At 37.1% G+C, this 24,507-nt stretch overlaps 1 protein-coding gene and 2 long non-coding RNA genes across 3 annotated transcripts in view; 2 read left to right on the top strand and 1 right to left on the bottom strand.

The window, feature by feature from the left end:
* The window catches only part of LOC108046052, a 55,663-nt gene that overhangs the window by 5,859 nt on the left and 25,297 nt on the right, over positions 1-24,507 (bottom strand). The window contains exon 2 of the mRNA XM_044459564.1: positions 102-1,118. Coding sequence (XP_044315499.1) covers positions 102-1,087 — 986 coding nt within the window. The 5' untranslated portion in view covers positions 1,088-1,118. The remainder of the gene's footprint in view (positions 1-101; positions 1,119-24,507) is intronic.
* LOC108046024 lies at positions 9,008-9,191 on the top strand. The gene is made up of 2 exons (XR_001769370.2): positions 9,008-9,063; positions 9,115-9,191. It is a non-coding gene; the product is annotated as an uncharacterized LOC108046024 (long non-coding RNA).
* Positions 9,722-9,985, top strand: LOC108046021. Its single transcript, XR_001769368.2, has 2 exons — positions 9,722-9,833; positions 9,893-9,985. It is a non-coding gene; the product is annotated as an uncharacterized LOC108046021 (long non-coding RNA).

Below are 24,507 nucleotides of genomic sequence, written 5' to 3'. Positions count from 1 at the left end.
CTTAGCATGTGACTTCAAATTATCTTATGATATTTTTGGATTTATTAATGAGTTAAATCGTTCTTAAATTATTTCATACAAATCTCTTGACAGCAACTCACCTCTGAATGCGGTCCAAATTATTGAAGGCCAAGTGTATTTCCAAAATTAGAGGAGTATTGCGGAAGAGCTGATCGGGCAGCCTGGCAATATTGTTTCTCTCCAATCTCAAAGTGAGCAGTTTCTTCTGGACCTTAAGGAAATCCTTGCTCAGATAGCTAATGTTACTCCTTATTCCAATGTAGGCCAACTGCTCAGACATCCAGAACAACTCTGTTGGTACATTATCGCCACAATTGAAGAGCTCGATCGACTGAAGGTCGATCATGTGCCAGAGTTCTTGAGGTCCAAAAGCAGACATTTCCACACTGCTATTCTTGGCATCACAATCGATCATCAAGTGCTTCAGTTTGGACTGCTTGGCAAATATATCACCGGATACCTTGCCCAAATTCTTGACCACAATTTCCAGATGGGTTAGATTTTTCAGAGGATGGAGAATAGTTCCTGGCAGGTCACTACTTCCTTTCAAGGAGAGTTGTTTAAGTGCCGGAAGGTTTTCCAGAAAATTCTCCGGCAATGTGGACTTAAAACCAATGATGGAGACTTTTTTGAGGCTCTCGTGATCCGTGTAATGCTGCTGCAGAACCTCACCCCGATCGGTTTTCTTCGGATCGAAATAGTTGAATATCTCCAGTTCGGTGTAGTTCTTTACACCCAATTTGCTGAGTAGGTATTTGATACTCTGTGCATTTGGGATGGCGCAGTTCTGGACGATCAGTGATCCGATATTGCCCACTTGAAGAGCTGGAATATAGCCGAAACCTCTGGCATCGAAAATGCTGCAACCGATGCCGTATAACTGCACATTATCGCTGTGCAACTGGAGGTTTTCACACTTGATCTCCTGATCCTGGCACTCACAGAGATTCGGCTCCTTGACTAGAGCCTCACATCCTGCCTTGGTCACATAACTAGGGCTGATCACTGTGGCATTTTCCTGCCACGAGGGCGCAATTAAGGCCAGCAGAAGAAGTAGCGGCCACATCCTGAGGCTAAATTCCCGAGCAGACTGATCGCTGTAAGGCAAAAGCAGAGGATTTTAAAATTAGTTTTTACGATCGAACAGCTGCTCCCGAGGCAGCTCTACTTTACTACTACTATATCTTTCTCTTTCGCGGTATGGATTTCCTTCAGGTAGCACGCATTTCCCTGGAAGTGCTGCTGCGTTTTTCATTTCAGCCAAAAGACACCGCCCCCCATTTTACACCCAAAGGACGGCTGCCATTTTTACACAAATTTGATTACCCGCGGCCGACCAGGTAAACCCCTTGCAGTCCCTCGTTCGCTTTTCGCTTTACCTGTTCGGTTAATGGCCCATAATTTACTACGCAACTCGCCCGATTTGTGCATAATATTAAACCATTTTGAATTCGCCTTGCAACAAAACTCGAAAAAATCGTACGCAAAAAAGAAAAACTGCAAACAAAATGACTTAAATTGCCATTTGCGTTGCCTTTGGTGGAGTTACTTTTTTTTTTTTTTTTTTACGACTAAGGGGGTTTTTGGGGAGTGCGAGATGATCTGCGGCAGGAGTCCAAAAGAGTGGGTCTGATAACAGTTGAAAATGCGCGATTTTACATACGAATTGCAGGCCAAAGATGAAGAAGCGAATGGAAGCGATCTCGGAAAGACTGCAAAAAATGGTACAGTGGGTTGGAAGGTGTAAAAAATTGGTGAGACACAAAATTACCTTTTTAATTAATGTAATGTAACTAATATTAATAATTAATGTACGTATAACACAAATCATTTAACTGTATGTTCCAGTATCAAAGATTTTATTTCCATAACTTTCTTTTTATGTTTACAAATCGTTTATAAAACGAGTCAGGTATAATTCACTTCGAGCACATTTTGAAGATTTTTTGAATATTTTTCAATTAAATAAGAGGTGTGAAGTGCTTAAAGCAATTAAATACGCAGGCGGAATACCTCTTGGTCTTAGGAATTTTCTAAATGAGTTTCATTAAGGTCGAAGTACTTAATTTGTGTTTTTTAAGAGAGGGCTAAGTAAAAATTAGTGTAATGTTCTTTAATTTGCCACTTGCTAATTTTAGCCCACTGTTCCTCCTACCCAAGTTCACTCCTATCGAGCTCTTCCCACCTTATCCTCAACCTCAGCCTTATCCCCAGCCACTCTGAACATTCTGAAGTGCAATTTCAGTCTGGCTCGCCGTTGATCTTATATCTTGTGCTCGAAAACTGGGACTTGGACTGGCTGCTTCTGCTCGATTTCGAACAAATTACAATTCATTCTGGTTTTCAGTTTCATTACAAATGCAAAAATGCAAAATGGCAAGCCGGCCATTATCTCAGAGACCCAGGATGGTATGGTACGGGATGTGATGCGATGGGATGGGATGTCTGTCTGTTGATCGATGATCGCTGTGGCCGCCGATGATCAAGTTTTGTGTATCGTTTGAGGCGTACATGCGTAAGTGCCTTTGATCCCCGCACCTCCCTCAGTGAACCGCCCTCCTCCCGGAGCAGTTGCATTCACAGATCGGGGCCAATGCATTTGAATTTGTCTGGCCGGCAGCCAAATCGATCGACAACCAATCAGCCCCAGTCCAGTTCGGTCAGCCATCATGCCAGTTTGCCAGTCTGCTCATGTGCACACAAAGAAATTTATAACAGAAGGACTGTTTTTTTTAGCATGGATTATTTTAAGGTATTATAAGGTATTTGCAAACCAAATATTTTATATAGGTTATTATAAGTTACACAAAAGCCACTTATATAGAAACCTTTATTATAAAACCCCTTCTTATTTTCATGAATTTTTATAAATCTGCGAACTACTTTTCTAACATCATTGCAAAGAGTCCCCAATTTCGATTATTTTTCTATTTGATACTAAAAATGTTTGAAAAGGATTTCAGAAAGACTCACATTTTAAAATGTCTTAAGCTAAATGTTGTGTAAGAAATATTCCAAAAAAGAGGAGATTCCCAGAATCAATTCCATAGAGTTTACAACAATTTATTAATATTAAACTAATTTTTTAAAGATAATATTTTATCAGTGTTCTTTTAAAGCTGCTGCTTCTGCTGCTAGCAGTGGCAAACATTTCATTTTTCACGATCCACGAACAGTCTCTCGTATTCCCAAGAGCTAAATCAATAAATTACGTGACAGGCATGCAGAAAACCTGATGCCTCCAACTTCGCGTTGGCTTTGGCTTCGAGTCCACTTCTTGATCGCCGTTTGCGTTTTGCTTCGTTTTGATTGAATCAATCAAAAACTTGTGCATTTATATGAAAAATATTAAAGCATAGGGACGAAATGCAAAATGAAGAATAAATACCCTGAAGAAACAGAATAAATGAATATTAAATTTAAAAATCTTTAGGATTCAATGGATAATTTCACAAAAAGGTATTTGAAGGTTAAGCGACGTGAAGATACAAGAATAAAGTGTACTGGCTGTATGGAATTCTTAAAGTTATAATAATGTCTGAAATTACAACTGCTAACTTTACATAATGTTCTTAACAAAAATGTTAATTATATAAAAATCAGTACTTCAATAGTTTCTAATCGATTCACAATACATATGCTTTAACTAGCTGCTGTTTTATCAAAACAAAGTTTATTGTATTAAAACACAACGTTTATGAATTTTCGAAGTTCTCAGAGTAGAGTATATAAAACATGTCGGTGCGATTGGGGCATACATATATCGTTTGCAGATCTTCTGGCGCTGCCATAACATAAATTATTATTATATCTTGCCCAATGGCCGAACCAGAGATATTTTCTGTTCTCCATTTACCTCCCTTTGCCATCGACGTGGATTCGCATTAAATTTGATTGGTTTTCATTTGTTGCGAGCAGGAAATGCTCAATAAAGTTCTTAACTCGGTTTAATTAACTTTGACAAATTGAACTCTGTGGAAAATGTTTTCCAAAAAATAATCGAATTAAAACCCAAGGAAAAGTCATTCTTCGTCTTGCCAGTGCTGCTGCTCTTTCAATTAGTAATAAATAATTTGAGTTGGTTGAAAAGTTTTGCTCAAGCTAAGCGATGCATAATCCATGAAAGGGCGCCAGCAAAGTTCAGGAAGCCAAGGACTCGTCCCCAAAAATCCAGAAAGTGGAAGCCAAACGATTGCGGCCACTCTTTCTGTTAGTATCGCTCCATTGTGCGCCGAAATCTTCATTGATTTTGATTTCTTGTACAGAGGAAAATCGCCTTAGGCCGAAACTTTTGCCCCACCGCAGTCACAGGAGTATTTACCATTTTCAGGACGGACAAATAAATGGTCATAATCCTGGCCAGACAATGGCTACAGCTACTGTTCCTGCTCCACCTTAACCCATAACTCATGTCTGTGCAATTGGGGGTGTTCCTGAGTCTTTTATGCGTTTTACATTTGATTTATTCCACATGCAAATTGCGGTATACAAAAATTAAGTTGTTGGAAATGTTTTATTCCGAGAAACGTTTTGCGTCTCGCCGCGACTAAATAATAATTCGCCTCAAATTCAAATGCGCACGTTTCACAAAGAATACAGAGTACAAAAAAGCCATAACATAGCTCAAGGCGCCCCAAATCGTGAGTTCTTTTAGTGGGGGTTGAACTCACCCCTTTCCACAACTCCTTTGTGTCCCGGGGCACAACCCGCTCTTACAAATAAATGCATGAAATTGAATACCAGGCCCAGGGAATTTTTGACAGAGAAACTGAGAACGTCTCCATCATCTCTATTTGGTATTGTAGTTATTCTATGGCTCGGTGTTCTGTTTATTTATGTGTTTGCGCCTATTTATTTATTTTAATTAAAAGGGGCACGTGTTGCTGTTTTCTTGTTTTCTTTTTGCCACGGCAACATTGCGCCCAGAGAAATTGGTAATGGGAAAACGAAAGGCGGGGGGCTGTGAGGTGTGGCCTTTTCCTGGGGAGTGGGTGGGAACGGGTTGTGGCAAGTGCAAGTCAAAGCAGTATCAATGACAACCCTGAAATATCATCAAAAATTAATAAGATACTTTTTGTTGGCAGACCAACCTTGTTTAAAAAGTCATAGTATCATAATCAAAAAGATCTATAAACCTATCTATTATCTATTGATAAGAAATATTAAAATTGGGACTAATTTTTAACAAAATGGCTTATAAAATCTAGAGAACTTTAAACACTCCATAAAACTTTCCCCTTTGCTGACCGAAGCTTTAAACCTTTAAACTGGCAAACCCCTTAAAAATCGAAACTATTCAATGTGACAACAATGACGACATTGTTTTCCATTTCACAGCTTTTCAAAAGGTCAGTTTACCACCCCGTAATTTTGATTGTCCATTCAATCGCCAACTGCTATCAAATTGCAGCGAAAGAACATCAAACGAGTGTCAAAACAAACACAGATCCTTGGGCGTGGATAATTTAACTGACTAAGCCGAGAAGAAATGGCCAGCAAATAGTAATAAACAAGGGAAACAACAACAGGACAACGAAGGAGCAACAATCAGAGCAACTAATTAAATGCCACAACCCCCACGGAAAACAACCAGACAAAGTCAAAGTTTCTCGACTCGTTTTCATTACGAGTTAATTTGAATGTAAATGAACAGAGCAGTGGAGCGTTTGGGGAGTGGGAGTAGCTAAAATGTTTGGCTAATGTTTCAATTAAGAAGACGGTGAAAAATTTAATTTTCTTTCATTTGGCTTGGCTTGTGTCTAAATGGAAATTGCCACCCAAGTTAGTGCGATGAGTTTTCCGTTTGAAGGCGGGCAGTGAATTTCGTCTGGATTGTTGTTGTCCCGGGTGATGTTCACAAGGAATTTCAATGTTCCACTCATAATTTCATATAATTTCCGTTAATTGTATGAAATTAATGCCGCTGGCTTTTAGGCCAAGTCATCTACACAGAGCAAAAATAAATTTACTGAACCAGTTCAATATATGACATAAACTTGGCAATCGTTTTTAATATCTAAAAACTTTTCTGGCACTTAAATGTAATATCTAAATGTGGAAAGGAACTTGAAATGGCATTTTACGAGATTAAGGTAACAATTCTAATATATATTGAAAATAGTATTGTGCAGACATAACAATAAAAATTGTTAAGAACTAAGAAAAAGATACACATTCTCTTATTGTATAAAATAATATATTTTTTTAAGAAAATATTTTTAAATACATTTTTTCCTGTGTGCATATCTATCTGCATCGTGCTTTTGCTCTTACTTGTTGGCCACTCCAGTAGCCATTTTCATGATTTTCTACGCACTTTGGCAATGGCTGGCTTGGAAACTGTCTATGCTAATTTCCCAGTTTTGATGACTAGTCGGCTACCAGCGAGCTACTGGCAACGGCTACCTTTCATTTGGCTGTAACCAAGTGCATAACCACGATCACCAGCGATCCTCCGATCTCGGGTCCTGAGCCCCGCCTTTCGCTTTGCATAGATCACTCAAGGGCATTGCTATATAGCTTTTGTTCTGCTCGTGTCCGTACTGACTCCTTGTGCATCCATCATCATCATGATCTCCATCATCGAACTATCCGTCTGGGGCATGGCCAATGCAACATGCCCGGTTACGCCCCATTTTGACTGGGCAATTGTCATGGACACGCTGGTGGAATCATACTGATGTGAACACATTTTTTTGAGTGGGTAGTTTGGGGGTATTTCTTTAAGGTAATAAATGGGTAAGCAAAGAAGGGAACACTTTGAAGAAATCAGTGAAAGAGACAGTGAAAAATCGTTGAAATTGTGTTTCTATGGCCCGGCTCGGATTATTCATAGAATTTTATTAATACTTATCAAAAAACCATATAAAATAAATGATAATTGATTATGTATAATCTAGTTATTTTACATTTTATGGCAGAGTTGCTTATGATATTTCATTGAAAAATATTTTATCTTATTTTCCTCTCCTTTTCTGACCACGTGGGGATCCCCTATCCCATCCTTGTGGCATTGCCCATTTACCAGGCTGAAAGTGCAGGAGCGCAACCTCCTTTCAGACATTTCTTTTCCGCACACTCAGCACAAATTGCAATCAAAGTCCCCCAGTCCAATTCATCCCTTTGGCCCTCTTCAGCCACCGACTTTTTAGCACTTCAAATTGGCAAACAAACAAACTCACGTTCAAATGAAATGTGAGCATAAACAGAAAATTTTTCACACAGCGCTGGCATCGTTTTCCCCGCATTTTCCACTTTTTGAACCAACTCGTGTGCAATGGTAAACAAACTTGAAAAGCAAACCGAAAAGCAGAAGCGGAAATATTGCGCATACGTCGTGTTGCACGTGAAAGAAGAAGAAGAAGACGACAGAGAAGCCGCTGAATAAGAGCAATGAGCAGAGAAATTGGAATTACACAGGAAGAAGGACGAAGGATTGGGAAGGAGGTGGCATCACTTGACACGCAAATATGCATAAACAAGGCATGAATATTCATACACACAGCAGACACTTCGCCCCGTCTCCCTCTGCACATAGCCCCATCTCGCTTGCTCCTTTATAGCATCTTGAAAAGGACTCGCGTCCTCGTCCTGGTGCCCATATCTCGTTTAGAGATGAAATGCAATGCGCATTGATAAATTTGCCCGCAATAAATGTTTACTCAAGCCGAGGTGAGTGAACCAAAAAGCAGAGATGACTGCAAATACAGTGGGGACCGGAATATATGTTTAACTAGAAAGTATTCAAAAAATCTGTGATTGCCGCTTAGTTTTAGAGTTGCTCACTTATATATTCATTATTATTTCTTAAGAACATTTTTAAGAATTCCTAAAATAATGTTAGATTTTAAATTGAAATATATTTTATATCCGAGCCATGCTGTTCTCTTATACTAAATATTTTTTATTTGTTTTAGATTAACTTTATACTTAAGCATATATATTTTAAAGACTATGTTATTGAGTTTTTTTAATTTTCCTTTTCTAATTAAATACATGAGACATAAAGTATTTTTATGAAATTTGTATTGCACATGTTGAGTGTGTACTATCTGCCCACATAATATGCAATTTTCACAGCATTTGAATGAATGAATAAATGTTTGTTTGTGTTTGTCCTGCCATTCACACGTAGAGACAAAATGCAACCCGGTCATTCACTTGGGCTTGCGAATCTTCCACCCTTTCCTCGCTTTCTCTCAAAATTCCTCAGTGAAGGACTTTACAGAAATTTCAACTGCTTAGGCAACAATCATAAATCCCTGTCAATCACACGCGGCTGTCATCATCATCAGAGCAGCCGAGCCATCAGCCCTCTAGATAGGCCGTGTAGTTCCGACTTATCCTGCGACTTTTGTGACTTGTGACTTGCCTAAGCGGAACTGATTACGTCGCCGTCTGCTGCGACGTCATCGATTTGGCTGCGTGACAAAAATGATTCTATATATATATTTTTTTTTTTACTGTTTTGATGTCATTTATATGATTCCCCGAATTTGACAGCTGCGCGGTGGATCGATTCAACACTCGAAGTGTTAATTTCTTTGGAAGCTTCCTATTGACAACAATCAATCATTTTCTAATGTATAAATTGAAGGGATGGTCGCTAGTCCCTTTCTTGCGACTTGTCAAATTGCAAGCCGAGGTGAATAAAAGTTAAGCTAAGTTAAGAAAAAACGGTTGCGAAGAGGAAGTTAGAAAAACAATTCAGTATAAACAGTTCTGAATTGAATAATTAGTGTGGTAAATAAATTATTTCCGAAATTTTACTTCATGCCAAATTGTCAAATAAACTCTTGATTTAGTAACCGGTAGATTAAAAAAGTTAGGATCGGTTCACTTAAAAAGCGTGGACAATTAAATACATTTCACATCATTAGGAATGGTTTCCAAGTAAATGGGAAAACTTATATATTAGTATTAGTGCTGCAAAATTTCTGGCATATAAAAGCCTAGCACTTAAAAATATTATTTATTCGCTAAGGAAATCTAGAGATCTGAACAGCATCATGAAAATTCCAATCATTTTATTGATTTGTGTTGGTTAGTTTTGAAAACTGATGGACGATATATATAACAATTTTTGTATTATAGCCCTTCGTAGGCCGCCGGGGATATTTAACCTAATTTAAAAAAATAAATAAATAAATGGTTCACATCTGAGGAAAATATATATTTTTCAAAATCTGATATTTTTATATTTAGAAAATAATGTAAAAACTCAAAAAACAATATATCTTTATATTTGCTTTGAGAAGTAAACTAAACTTTCAACTTAAAACTTTAGAACCATATTTTTTTTATTTTGTTCCTTCCCAAAGCATGGTTAGAAATGTGCAAACATTGCAATTTAGGTATTTCACTATTTTGGGCAAAACTTTGACTATGAAAAAATTAAGAGAGTTTGAGACCTTTGGAATGTGGGTAGCAGATAGGAGTAGCCCATGATAAACTCTGGATTCCACAAGGAATCGAAAAGGGATCTAACAAAATGTTACAAAAATAAAAAATTAAAAATTAAAGCGAAAACAAATTTACAAATCTCTTGATTTTGTAAACGATGGATAAAAACGTTAGGTTCGGTTAACTTAAAAAGGGCCATGCTGTGGCCAATTAATTATTGTTAATATCTTACGTCATTAGGAATGGTTTCTCACTTAATGCGAAATTTCGCAGCATTTATATAATTATTATAAGTTCTGCGAAATGCCTGTATATAAGCCTAGCACTTACAGCTATTATTTATTCACTTGGGAAATCTAGAGATCTGAACAGCATCATGAAAATTCCAATCATTTTATTGATTTGCTTGGGTTAGTTTTTTAAAACTGACGGAGGATATATGTATATAACAACTTCTTTCTTATTTAAGCCTTTCAAAGGCCGCCGGGACCGTGGACCAAAAAATAAAAAATAAATAAATAGATGGTTAACATCTAAAGTAAATAAATAATTTTCAAAACTTTGTGTTTCATTGTGTTTTCTTTTAAATATATAAATATATAATTTTTTTCTTCCCCAAGGAAATATTTTATAGTTTTCTGCAAAGCTTGTATTAAGTACGTACTAGGTGTTTTACAATTTAGTGCAAAACTTTGGCTGTAAAAAAATTTAAGAGAGTTTTAGACCGTATAACTTTAAAGACACTCAATTTATTTAATAATTATTTAAATGTTTATATGAAGTCGAGTATGTGCAACTAAAAAAACTAGCCAAGCCAAGTCTGGCCAAAAACATAATTAAATGAATTTTTTAAAAAGTTGAACACAGACTCTTAAAAATTTGCATACCAAATAAAAGCAGAACCGTTGAAAAAAAGGAAAGAGCTGCAAAAACTCGGCCAAATCACCGACTAAAACTAATCCCCAAAATCTGCGACGATTGCCAAGGCAAATCAAAGTCCTGAAACCATAAAAAGCGAATGAGCCAAAAGGCCTGGGGCAACAATTTAAGATTTACGCCACTTAGAAGACATTTAAGCGTGCAACAAATGCAGCAACAACCAAACCAGGTCTACATGCAAAAAGGCCAAAGTCGAAAGCCGCCAAGAGAAGTCGTTGTTGTTGTTGTTGTTGCCGTGCGTGCAGAGCTTCCTTCTGAAGCTTCTTTCCCAGCGATTCTTCTACGGGTCTTAGGCCTTGCCAAAAATCAAAAAGGGTTTCTACCTCAACGGTCGACAGTTTACAAGGTTTTCTCGTGTTTCGACAACATTAATTTGTTGTCTCTTTACCCGTCGGCAACATATTGGGGATTTTAGGAGGCACAGACAGCCATATATGTTGCCAGCAACAAGTTGCCGGCCGCAGAAACCGCAAAACGAGAGAGAACAGTAGCTCTATGGCAAACAATAACAAAAATTATTTAATTTGAGTATTTTTCTGGTTTACTTTATCTTATTTTTCAACTGCAAATTGCTGGTCAGGAAAGAGCCAAACAGAACCGAAAAAACCGCAGAATTTTACGAGCTCCTCGTCGCCCTTAACAATGTCTCATTGTCAGGTCTAAATCATTTTTAACGATCAATAAATGAACACGGTAGAAACAAAATATCGTAGAAGTGGCAGCGTGAGTCGATTCTAGAGTAATCTTTATTTAAATAATAAATTTACTAATACAAGAAAGTGTAGTTCTCAAATTGTATTGATTAAATCTCAAGAAAAAAAACTTAAAACAAAAAGTAATGATGTAGTTGAGCGCAAATTCAAAACAAATATACCACCAAAAGATGATGTCACTTGCAATTTTTTTGGCGCTGCTAATTAGTCGCCATCTGGTGTTAATCTTATCTTATCTTCTAGCGATGACGTCATTGTCCATGTTAAACTTAATTTCCTAATAACTTCTATAATAATTGTTCGATTTTTATAATTAGTTGATCGTGTGAACAATGTTGTAGCAGTACTGATTCTTTTGATTTTTTTTCACCTGTCACGGTCGCATTCTCAGTGTCACGTTCTCATCCCTGACGATTATCTCGTATTTCTGTTTCTTTGGAACTCAATTCTCAACGGGCTTTGTGTGCGGGCTCTTGGCGACCTAACTTGGATGTCGGGAAAGGTGTAAAGCTAATTGAAAGCCCCGCTCGAGTCGGCCAACTTCAAAAGGCTCAGCAAAGGCGACTTTGTTGCGGAAGCAAATTCACACTAACCAGAGAACTATTGTGGAACCAAGAGATTTCTCGCCCAGACACATATATTGCATTATTTTATTGACACTCGCCGAAGAGTGGGTGGAAATGTGGGTGGCAGATAGGAGTAGCACATGATAAGCTCTGGATTCCACACATGTTTCGATATTTAGCCAAAGGTAAACACACCCATGAGTTGACAAATCTAGCTACAACACTGCAAACATCGCTTTATCAGTCTATAACTTTTGTCTCTATTTACCAAATGCTTCAAATTGACAGCTGTACTCTGGCTATTAACTGAAAATCGAAAATTCCTGCGATTAAATTGCAATTTTAACAACAGATGTTCGGGCCTCGACTCATTTCTAATTGTAAGCGGATATTTATTTTCCATCATTTCCGCTCATTTACATATTTTTCTCTACCCAAAACATAAAGCAAACTTGTTTGCTAATAAAAATTTAAAAGATAAACACACAAATCAAAGTAATAAGCCCAAATTGAAACTGAAACTCTCTGGCAAGAAAAGTCCAACCAAATGGGAGTAAAAAAGCGAAAAAAATGCGTAGAAAATTCTTGAGATTTTTAGGGTAATTTGTTCGGGTGGTTGATGCCGGATTATTAAAGCAACACGTGCGGGGAAATACCGCGAAATCTTATTATACAAAATTAAACGACTTAGTTGACTTTGAGCCTTGGAAAAAAAACACAAAAAAAAACCCAATGGGAGATTTGCATTTGTACAACTGATTGCACTTACAAATCGTAAAAAACGAGCATCGAGTTGCGACAGCAAACATCCATTAGGCCCACTGTGCACAGTGGGTAGCAGACGGCGAGGGGTTTGGGTGAGGGTTCGGGGGTTGTTGCTTGGCTGGCTGGCTAATGTACAAAAGGAAATTATAATAAGCGCAGCTTTTCCCCGTACGGAAAAGCGGACAAGAAATTCATAAATAAAAGACGCCGCCAAGTAGGCAATGCAAATTTTGCTTGCAGGTTGTGTTCGTTTTCCTTGGTTCGTTTTCCCCAGAATTTTTTCCATATTTCGCCGGCTTTTATCGCACTAATAAAAAGGATTTTCCCCGAACGTCGGGGAATCGTACTGAAAAGTCGTCTCGCATTTCTTTGTATCATTTTACTGCAGGCGACGGGGGTTCTGACTTCTGGGGGCTGTCCGCCTTATTTATTTACTAGCCTTGTCATATTGCAACAACCGACTTTTTTACTTTGGCTGTTGTCTGGCTTATTTTGTTTGTTTTTCCTTTTTTCCTTCGCTTTTCCTCACAGTTTTTCCCGGGTCGTTGTTGTGCATTGTGCGACTATGTTACCTTATAAATGGATTATGGCAATTAGATGGTATTCTAGGGCTGTGGGGTTGGTGATTGGGTCCACTGAAATATACAATCCATGTTCTTGGCCGGGTTTTGGAATCCATTAGAGTGGCTTAGGATTCGATTTGCTTAAAGATGAAATGATGATATGTAGTAATGGCTTGTGGTAAAGTGGATAAAATGGAAGAGTGAATGGGATTGGCATATTGAAAAGGGTAAAGACGTATGAACAATATATTTATATAAATACATCTCAAGTTCAGTTTTATTAAAATTCTATTGATGGGAATACCGAAATACTTTGAAATCATTTCGAGTTAAAAAAATACATTGTAAAAAATTGTAAAAGTGGAACTAACATCATTTAAAACCGAAAAAAATCGAGTATCCATCATTACAGTGATCAATACAATTCTCTACAACTTCTGAAACTACGTATTTATTTTGCCAGTCATGCCACCAACCGAATGAAAAACCAATTAAATGCGAAACAATCATCATTAGGCAGTGCCACAAAATGATAATTCAAATGTTTTCAGCTGAGTGGCCAAAGCGAATCGAAACCAGAGAACATAACAAACTATTACTAAGTATGTACACCGTGAAATTGAACAAATAATATGCCAAGAAAGTAGGCGCCGAATAAAAAACCCAAGAGAGATTGGAAAAAGTTCGAAATCAACTATAATTAATGATCTGATATATCAATCGGCTCGCAGATCAAAGAGGTTGAGGAATGGTATGTTAGTTGTAAAATGTATAGACTAAAATTTGAACAGGGAAAATATTTCGGATTTGAACCGTTCAAATTCTTTGGAGCGCACAAAATGCCAAACCGAAAACTAAAATTGGTAACCAAGTTGGGGTAGAAGGTTGTGAATGTTCGAGATCCAGCCATCAAAGACATTTAAGCATTTTGCGGTTTTTTGTGGCCCGGGATGCCTTTTGTCCTGTGGCAGGACATGTGCAGCAAAGTGTCGCATATGTGGCTCGACTTTTTTACATGACATCCTCCTAGCTGGGATTTATCCTGCCGCTTTGGGTCGCTTATTGCCAGGCATTTATGAAATTTCGTATGGAATTTCGGGGCGGGCGACTTGAAAAGCCTGAGAAACCCAGACAACTAATACCAAAAACCAAGAATGAGACGAGCTGAGGTTAACAAACTGCCAGCCAAGGACCTTCATGTGTGTGTGTGTACTTATCTTACTTTTTCTAGTTTTAATTTATATGTAAATTAGCCAACTCGGTAAGATGGAGAAAAAAGCATCTGCTGAATAAAGGCAACTATTAGCACAAAGCTGTAAATAATGACCAGCTGAGTGCAATTTGATGACAGTTGCAAGGCAGACTGAGCTGCTCAACTTTAAGCCAGAAGAATCGATGCCAAAATTGATGGAAAAAAAAATATATCAGCCTCATTTAGACCAAAACAAATCCCACTCGGCCATGACAAATCAAGCATAAAATTGTACAATTTACAGACAAGTTCAACTTTGGTTAGCCATCATAAATTATACAAATTTTAATCAAACATAAGTGGCACAACCACTCCGCAGATCGTCTGATGTTTTTCCAATTTTCTCACAGTTTATTTTTTGATCCACAAATCACTCGAGGCGAAATGCGAAGAAGCCACCTCTGTTGGGTTTATTTAAACATTAATTAAATATCTGAACATGGGAATGAGTAGCAAAAATATCAGGCGTGAAAGTCCATACGAAATTTATAAAAGCTGATACAACATTTTAACGCCAGTTGGTAATCGACAACCTCGTCGTAATCGCTAACGCAATTGCAATCATCCACTGACAGTCGTCATAATTTATGGGTCCTTCTGCTTCGGCTTTGGTAACCTCAAATAGCCCAATAACATAACAACTAAATTGATAAAAACCACAAAAAACGACAGACGACAATCAACAACAGAACGGGAGCAGATTGTTAAGCTTTTTATTCAAAAGTCGACTTTTAAATGCTCTAATTAAGAAGGAGTCTTCCTTTTTGATAAAAATGTATAAAGAAAATATAACTATTTGGAGATTAAAAGTACAATCTTTTCATCTTTAATGCTAATTTATATTCTACAGATTTTACACAAGCATGTATACATAGTGTTATGAACTGTAAGCTCAAAAAAAGTAGCAAGCAGGAATTAAAAATATATACTCCTACTAAATTTAAATTTATTGATGAGAGCTACTGTCAGAAGATTTTTATATTTAGCCATTGGTAAACCCATATCACCCAACGTTAAGGGTATATGAAATAACAATCGAAACGAAGCCGGTGGCAATTGGGGGAACTGAGAACAGAGGGCAACCTGGGAGCTGCTGACTGACAGCAATCGAAAGCTATGCAATAATAATAACAGAAACTCGGGAGGTGAGCCAACAGAAAACAGCTGCCAACATTCACACGTCATTTAATTTCGATTAGTCGTCGCCGAGGCAGACAAATAAAGCGACAAATGCAATGTCGAATGCGAATGAAGGGCCAAATGTTTTGTGGTCAATACTTTGGCTTTGGTAATTGTCGCCTTCGGCCAGAAAAAATGTACAAAATGCCTAATTGGCACTTCGATGTGCCAGAGTATGGCCAAACGCTTCCCCTAATTATTGAATTCCCCCCTGAATTTCTTGAACTTCGATCACTCTTTCGGTTTTTTGTCTTTGCCAACTAGCAGCTGAATATCTCCATCATTATTCGTGTTCGAATAGCAATCACATTTTTTCAAATTTTTGATTGATGATTGAATTATCTTAGCTGGGATTTCAAAAGGTGAGAGGCGCTAAGAAATAGCCTAATGAAGTCCGGATTGCATCCGCTTCTGGTTCTTTTTTTTTGGGGAACCAACTGATTGACCCATGAGAAATGGCCTCGGGATGGTCTATTAGTGACAAGCTTTTGATTTGATTTCGATTTGAATGGGTTTAAGAATGGAATTTGGAGTGATATGATTTAGGTTAAGTCAGTAGATCAAATTAGATATTGAATAAATTTGAAAATAACCCATGCAAATCACAATTATAAAATGTTTTTCTTGACCTTTCCTACCCTTCCTTAGACCTTATATATATTATTTATTAAATATAAATTAAATGAAATATATCATATAATTTTAAATTTATATTAAATTAAGTTCATATGTAGCATTCTATGGCCTCATAATTACATTTACAGATCTCAAATTCACTTTAAAGCTTGCTTAATCCACCCACTCCCAAAGCTGCCCAAATTAGGCAGGAGCCAAAAAATCCATTCCTGGAAACCCTACGCAATAGGCCTCATGCACATAGCAACAAAAGGCTAAAAAAGGAAAATGTTTTCCCCAAGCGTTTAACACCAGTTCATCCTCCCCCTTAAGCCCCCACAAAGTGTGAATGAAATAAGTTGGGCCAACACGGCAGCAACAATTTTCCGCTTTGAAAATGATTATTAGGTCAGTTGCTGCTGACAGGCTGATAAAAAGTGGGAGTGGCAAGTGGGCGGCAGCTGGACAAACGCAGCCCAAGGCAGTGAACAGGACAAAGACCTCGCAAAAGGGGCAGCAAGGGGTTAAGCCGGGCAGCAGGCACCTCATACGAAAATAGCAGGGATTCCTTTTGAAGTTTACGCACAAGTATGCCTTGGAAATAGCCCCATGGAACTCCTGAAAACCAGGATGCAGGATAATAATTAACGCAATAATCATCAATGAATGGATGAGGGCTGGGGGAGGGAAGGCCATAGGAAAATTAAACAGAGGGGGTTAAAGATGGTGGTAGTGCTACCAAGTTAGCTGCTTTCTAGCTAAGTAAGTGGTTATTACGGCTGAAATTATGAAGCCTGATTCAAAGAGTCATAAATTCATGCTGATATATTTAATGTTTAAAACCAAACGACTAATAAAATGTATTTTTCCCCTTAAAATGAAAAATAGGGACTAAGTATAACCACTAATTTTCTGCAATAATTTAAATATCAAAGATTATAAGGGACAAGAGCACACGACAAAATAAATTGTTAATAGAATAGATGCATTATGAACTTTTAATGTGTACTATCTATTTTAAAAGTTTGGCCTAGCTACTTTTTATAATCGATGGCTGGCAACACTGAAAGGAAGCTGTGGCCGGTCAATGCTTAAAATGATTAACGCGCTTAACCCATTGGTGCTCAGGCATGCGCTCAGGACCCTTAACCCCCCTTGGCCAGCTCTTTAACCCCCAGCCGCCCCTTTCGCCAACGCTGCGTGTGTTCATTTTGTAATTTGCGTAGGTGATGCCATGGAATTTGATTTTCACACGTGTTGCTTGCTACTGCCGCACACCTGCCTCCCACTTTTCCCTGCCCACTTATCCTTGTTGCTCATGTTAATGTTAATAATAATGGAAATGCTGGGTGTGTGCAATTATCTTCCATTTCATTGATTCCACACACGCGCCACATAAAAATAGAAAGCGCCGCGAGAGAAAAACAGAACCACAGGCCTATTCGAGGCTCTTAACCCATTGGAAAAGCGACTGCAGATGGATATGAAAATTGTTAAGTGAGGGTACTTTGAAGTCACTGAAAATAGAACCGATAGCGAACTCTAAAGACAAATGTTGAAATGCAACAAAAATATATCTTGAGCTTAAATAACCTAGCGATCAGCAATTTACCTGCGCCGAGTAACCCTAACCTCGAATCCAATAATTTCTTATGGATTGAAGTTGCTGGCGAGTTCAAAGCTCACGACACAGCCAAAGGAGTAGAAGAAGATGAAATAGTAATAACAATAATCATAAATACAGCGGGACGATGACAACCCTAAAACATCCCAGCGACTAGCTCATGACAGGAAAAACTGCACAGGCAAAAGATGGAATCACATGGAATCACAGATAAATTGTGGCAGTCATGGCACCAAAGGGGGAAAATCTTACAATAAAAAAGAAGAAAGAGGAATAAATGGAAAAAATGGGGGAACGTGAGTTGGAGGTTGAAGTGTTGCGCGTGCGCAAAAATTGAAATGAAAATTGCAGAGGCAGCGGAGTCATGAGAAGAACCTCTTTCCAGATAAGTCATGGGAAGATCTTGGCGGAGATCCCCCATTTAATTGCTCAATTGTGTTGACAACTGCAGCCACACAAAATGTAAATATTTATATAGATTAAATGAAACAAGAAAGGAAAGCTAACTTCGGGCGGAGCCGAAGTTGATATACCCTTGCAGAATATTTTATAAATTATATTGTCCAAAATTATTCATATGATGTATTCTTAATACTCATAAAATGTCCCAACTTCCTAACTTTAAAAACACCAAAGTTATGTCATTTCCAATCGTTCAGTTATATGGCAGCTATAAGATATAGTCTGCCGATCCTTATGAAATTTGGTAGGTCGGATTGATTAGCCAAAAATAAAACCCATAGAAAATCCCAACTTCCTAACTTTAAAAACACCAAAGTTATGGCTTTTCCGATCAATCAGTTATATGGCGGCTATAGGATATAGTCGTCAGATCCTTATGAAATTTGGTAGGTCGGATTGATTAGCCAAAAATAAAACCCATAGAAAATCCCAACTTCCTAACTTTAAAAACACCAAAGTTATGGCTTTTCCGATCGTTCAGTTATATGGCAGCTATATGATATAGTGGCCCGATCCGGCTCGTTCCGACTTATATACTACCTGCAATAGAAATACAACTTTTGGGAAAGTTTCAAGCAGATAGCTTTAAAACTGAGGGACTAGTTTGCGTAGAAACGGACGGACAGACGGACAGACGGACAGACGGACAGACGGACAGACGGACAGACGGACGGACAGACGGACGGACAGACGGACAGACGGACATGGCTAGATCGACTCTCCTGGTGATGCTGATCAAGAATATATATACTTTATAGGGTCGGAAATGTCTCCTTCACTGCGTTGCAAACTTTTGACTGAAATTATAATACCCTCTGCAAGGGTATAAAAACGAAAGATCAACACAAGTCCATAACAAAATGCAAGCTAGAGTTTCCGCGAAATGCGAAAATCATATTAAAAAACACGCAATTGTTTTTCTTTTACAATGTCTTGGCCCGGTTTTAATGACCAGATAAGCATCGACTTTATCGAGTCGTCAGCTCTCTCGGCCATTTTGTCCAACCGAAATGTTTGCGTGTGCCCGGCAATTTATCAAAACATTTGATTTAGTTGTAAGAAAGCATTTTTAACTCAATTTCGTTTGGGTCCCAGGACCAGTTTTATACATATATAGGGGAAAATGGCAGCTAACATGGTCGCTCCTGGAATTGGAAATGGGTTCTGCCTTGAGGGTCCTTGGCCGACGGCAACTCAAAAGAGTCCTGGCTTTCAGGTGAGGTAAAGTGAGCTGGCCAACGTAATTGGTAGTAAAATTTATGAAGTTGGTGTGGACTTAATAGCTGAGGCTTTAGATGAAACAAGTTTCAGGGGAAATTGAACAAATAACAAAAAAAATGTGCAGAGCGGTACATTTCAATTGTTAGCTTAGAAGCCTAAATAGTTTTTTTATTTGAGGCAAATAAAGTAATTTTAAATGGTAACAAAAGACAATATTTTAAAATTCTTTTAAGCAGTATTAAGAAAAAAATTGTGCTTAAAAAAAAATCAAATTATAATTTGTATAATTTAAACATCTATAGTTCTCAGACTGTAAGCTAAGAACCCCTTCTGAAAATCATGATTGGTGTTCATCAATTAGTTCTCATATTTTCCATAATTCCACCGGCAATCAAAGGTAATTAAGCAACTCGACTGAAACATCGAAATGACCTGTTGTTGTAGCATTTTGTAATTAAAACGTCTGATACAAAACCAGATGCAAATTAACCAACAAAAACTTGTAGCATTTTGCTATAATTTCTGCAGCTGATAATTTTATGCAAGGCGCAAACAGCGGGAAAAAAGAGGGTCTGAGGGGCGGTAGTGGGTTAATTTTCTCGACACCAACAACATAAACTCCGATAACAATGTAAGCGTCAAGAAATGTTGAATTTTAACCATTTCATTTTTAGTAAGTTGTTATGAACTCGGTACAAATTAAATGTTGTTTGTGGTAATAGTTTAATTATAAAATCAATTATGTTTTGACAAGCGAAAAATGTACTAAACATTTTTACCAAATGGAATAAATAAAGACTTATAATCATTCACAAATGTTTATTTATAAAGGTAATGCATTATGACAGACACCAATTGTTTAATGTTCAATAATTAATATTCAAAAGGGAATATTAAATTCGTATTCACTAAGTAGAAACATCTTTAAGGACATCAAATAAATAATAGCCATTTAATAATATTATAAGCTATTTTAATTTATATTTAGCAAATCAATTTTTAAATTACTATAAAAACAAATATGAAACAATTACTTATAAAAACAATGGGAAACGTCTGAGAACATAAACAAAAAAATAAAAAAATAAGTGTTTTAGCTTTACTTCAATTAGCTAAAACAATTCAAAATGCCGTCGGAGTTTTAGCTAGAATTATTTTGAGTCTTCTATCTATAATTTTTTAAAAATAATTTAATCTGTTTATTTTTAACTAAATTGAATTGAAATTTAAATGTTATTGTGTTTTGCCCAGCATGATTCTAACTAAATCGTGAGAAAATTCTAATATTTCGAAAATGTCTTCTCCTAAATTTGTATTTCTTATTTTTTTCTTCTTTGCTTGATTATAATTTGTTTTATTTGTTTTGAACACGTTTTGGGGATTGCTTCTGCTCACAACAAATACAAGGACATAATGTTTAGAGGAGAGCGAGGAAGAAGGGGTAGGAGAGGGAGAGGCGCGAAAAGGGGAGCAGATGAAAAAGCAGCGATGTCGACGTCGGCAGCGCAGCAATAACTGTGTGTGCATTTGTATTTGTTTGTCATTTCGCTCTCTCATTGTGTGTGTGTGTGTGTGTTTTTCCCCCTCTCTCTCACACTCGCTCTCTCTCTCCCTCTCTATCTTGCTCGCTCTTTTCCATTTCAATTCCCATTTCAATTCAGATTGCGATTTCATTTCCATCGTTGAGGCTCCGCCCCCAAGAGCGTGTTCCGTATTCCAAACGTTCCGCTATGTACTGGCTTTTGACTTTGCTTTTGTGTTTGCTTGTGTCTTTGCCGTTGGATTTTTGTTTTTCATTGTATTTACTTTGCTTTTTCACATGCTTTTTTGCTTTATTATTTACTCCGGCGACTTTTTGTGTGCTTGTTTGAGTTTGCGTTTGTGCATTTGTTTATGCGTCTCGTTTTACAATTTAAAGGCATTTCCTTTGTGCAAATTTCAGCAGTGCGCACTCTCGCTCTCCCTCTCTTTCCCTAGCTCCCTCTCTGTCGCTCGCGTGCTCCCTCGCTATTCCCATCCCTTTCCCTCTTCCATCCCTCAATCAGAAAATATATTGTTATATTGAATAAATATTTTACTTACAAGGTAAAAACAATATTTTGGCTTTAGTTTTGCTTAATTTTCGGGCCTTGTGGGGTTAAGGGTTCGTTGGGTCCTTTGGCCTGCACTAATTTAAAATTTATGTTTTTCAAATTTCGTTGGGCAATTTCATTTTGTCGGTTGTTGTAGTTTTACAACGATGATGATTAAGGTTGGTTTAGGTGAAGTTTTCGAGGGGTTAAGCAAGTCCGCAACTCAGGTTATTTATAGAAGACCTGTGCAACTTCTGCGGTATGTAAATTTCTTCATAAACAATTCATTTCAAAGAGTCTCCGAGAATTCAGAAGGCTTTAAAGGAAAGTAGCGTTTTCTTACGTTTTACAAAAACATTATATTTGGTAAATTACTTTAAAATTGCTTACTCATTATGACATACAGAATTTGCTGAACTTACTTAAGTTAAAAAGTATACGCTAATTATTTTTTTCGTTTTTTTAATTAGAACTTCTGACAATCAAAAATAATTCGTTGTTTTAAGAATTGACCACGGAGAATTTAAAAACTATGATGACAAATATGTTCACTTAAAAATATTTTAAATATTATAAATAGTAATATAATAATAAATAATAATATAAGGATAAGGATATATCAAATGCATACTTATTTTTTGTTCGAAAAACAATTATTTATTAGAAAATTTTAAACTACTTCTTATTCGCTTTCATTTAGTTTTTGCATCATAACCAAATATATAACCCTTTTTCCATTTTTCGACGGCAAAGTAATTTTCCCCAATTATCTTTCGGTGTTTGAAAATTGAAAGATTAATTGCCAGTGAAATGCAAAAACAATATCGTATCTCCTGCTAACCATTTTCATTGTATACTTTCTTCCTTTAAATCTCTTTATTCAGGGGAGTTTATGTACAGTCCATGTACATGGGAAAAGCCGTGCTCCTGGGCTCCGCTTTTCTTTATATCCGCCATTTTATTGCTTTTCTCCGCCCCTTTTTTCACCCAACCCCCACCACCCTCGGAAAAGCTCGCAAAACTCTCGACATTTCATTTGCAATTTTCTTTTCTTGCTTGCATTTTATGACTTTTTCTTTAGCACTTCTTGGGCGGTACAAAAGGGAAGAATTTCCACTGGATTTTCCCACCCCCTCTGCATTTCCCCTACCCGTTCTGAAATTGGCAACATCTGCGTAATGCAATTTTCCCTTTTGGCTGGCAAGCGAAAATTTCTGCCTTATTCGTTTCTTTTGTAGTTGCTGGCTTTTCCTTTATCATTCCCGTTTTTCTCCTGCTAACTTTTCTCTTTTTGCCATCTTTTTAATTCCTCTTGCCTTGGCATTGCATTTTCCCATGCCAAGACATCCTGCAGGATTTATGTGGCGGCCAGGATCTTTGCGGTGGCCACGCCCCTAATTGTTGGAGTTGGAGAATCCTTAGAGACGTGGGAGGGAAATTTACCCCAAAGTCTTTGTCTGATTTTCGTCGCTTTTCCCCAAAGTATGCTACGAAAATTGTACAAAGTTTCCACATTTAATGCTGGCGTTTTCCATGCAGGATATGTCTACGGATGAGCGTAATTTAGATATGAACCGAAAGAGCCCGAAATCTCAAACATATTTTCCTATTTTTTATTACCCCACTTCGATAATACTTTGTCGGGGGAAAGGAGAAAATAAGCGGGCTCGTGGAAAACTTCCCTCAGCCTATGGTTTATGGACTTCCTGCTCCTCCTCCGGCCAGGACTTCACAGCTCCTGATGCTGCCACATCATTGTTGCCCGTGACAATAATTCAGGCAGGCCAGGACAAAAGCCAGCAGCACCTGGAAATTTATGGCCGACTCGTGCACTTTAACCCATTCCCATTCCGGCGACACTACTTGACCCTTGACTATAAGAACACTTTAAGAAAACATTTTGATTTGATAGTGTATTTTAAAAAATTAAAAAGTTATATAAGGTAAACTTTATAATAAGGTTTGTTCTTGTTGATTGTTTTTTCATGTTAAGCAATTTATAAGACAGGCAAGTCTAAAACTATTTTACAACGGCAGGGATTTTCTTAAAAGTTTTTTGGAGCTGATAAATTTGGGAAACCAATTTTATAATTTTTGAAACATTTTAAAACCAACCACATGTTATAAAATTTAAATGTTTGCCATGCATTAATGCAAATTGCTTGTATTTTCTGAAATAAATTTTAGCCAAATTTTAATTAAAATTATACATTTTTTTCGGTGCAAAACTAGGCTAACTTTCAGGTTTTTGAGTTCTACTTTATATTTTTTGGGTGGGCCATTTTATCGCATTCGGTTAGGTCGTAAATACCTGAGTAGATGTGATATCCTCGGTGGAAAAAGTTATGCAAAGTTCACAACTTTCTTTTCTCTATCAGCGTCTTCTGGTTTTTTATAGTTTCCTGCATTTGGCAATGTCCTGGCCACTCCCCTTTCAGCCACCCTACAAACTTTATTATCATATTTGTTTAATATATTAGAAATTTTTTCTACATCTTTTCTTTTCCATATTTTTTTTGCGGTTCAGTTTGCAACCCCTGATTTGGCTTCTTTCGTTGTTTTTTTTTATGTTCCGACTTGTGGCAACTTTGCTCAGCAGTTTTTGACATTTTCCATGATGGATTGCATTTTATGCTAATTGAGTTTAAACACAGTTACACTTTCCCTCACACACTAGCGTAGAATATTTTTTCTTTGACATTATTTTTTTCACTTTTGTCTTATTTGCTCTGAGAGAGGATAAGTATTTTTCTTTTCATATATACATATATTCCTGCGATTGACAGACAGCTTGTGGCTTGACTTTGGATTGGTAGTTGGGGTCCTAAGTTTGAGTGATTAACTGAGGGAAGCTGCTAAGTTGCCAACTATTGAGCTTGACATAATTAAAAGTTAGCTGAAGAAAAGGGTAAAAAATTCAAGACTTTATCAAAAGATAAAAACGTATTTTTTTTCTGAAAACAAATTAAATAATTTTTAAAGAAAAACAAATATCTTTTATCTTATTAATGGCAAACTTTATTTTCCAAAATCGATTTGCTTTACCTTCCTAAAACCTTAAAATAATTAAAGAGATATTAATAATTCGATTAATTTGTCCTTTTAAGAAGTTT

The sequence above is a fragment of the Drosophila rhopaloa genome, unplaced genomic scaffold, assembly GCF_018152115.1.
Source record: "Drosophila rhopaloa isolate 14029-0021.01 unplaced genomic scaffold, ASM1815211v1 contig_2, whole genome shotgun sequence".
Classification (NCBI taxonomy): Eukaryota; Metazoa; Arthropoda; class Insecta; order Diptera; family Drosophilidae; genus Drosophila; species Drosophila rhopaloa.
This window is presented reverse-complemented; position numbering and strand designations above follow the sequence as displayed.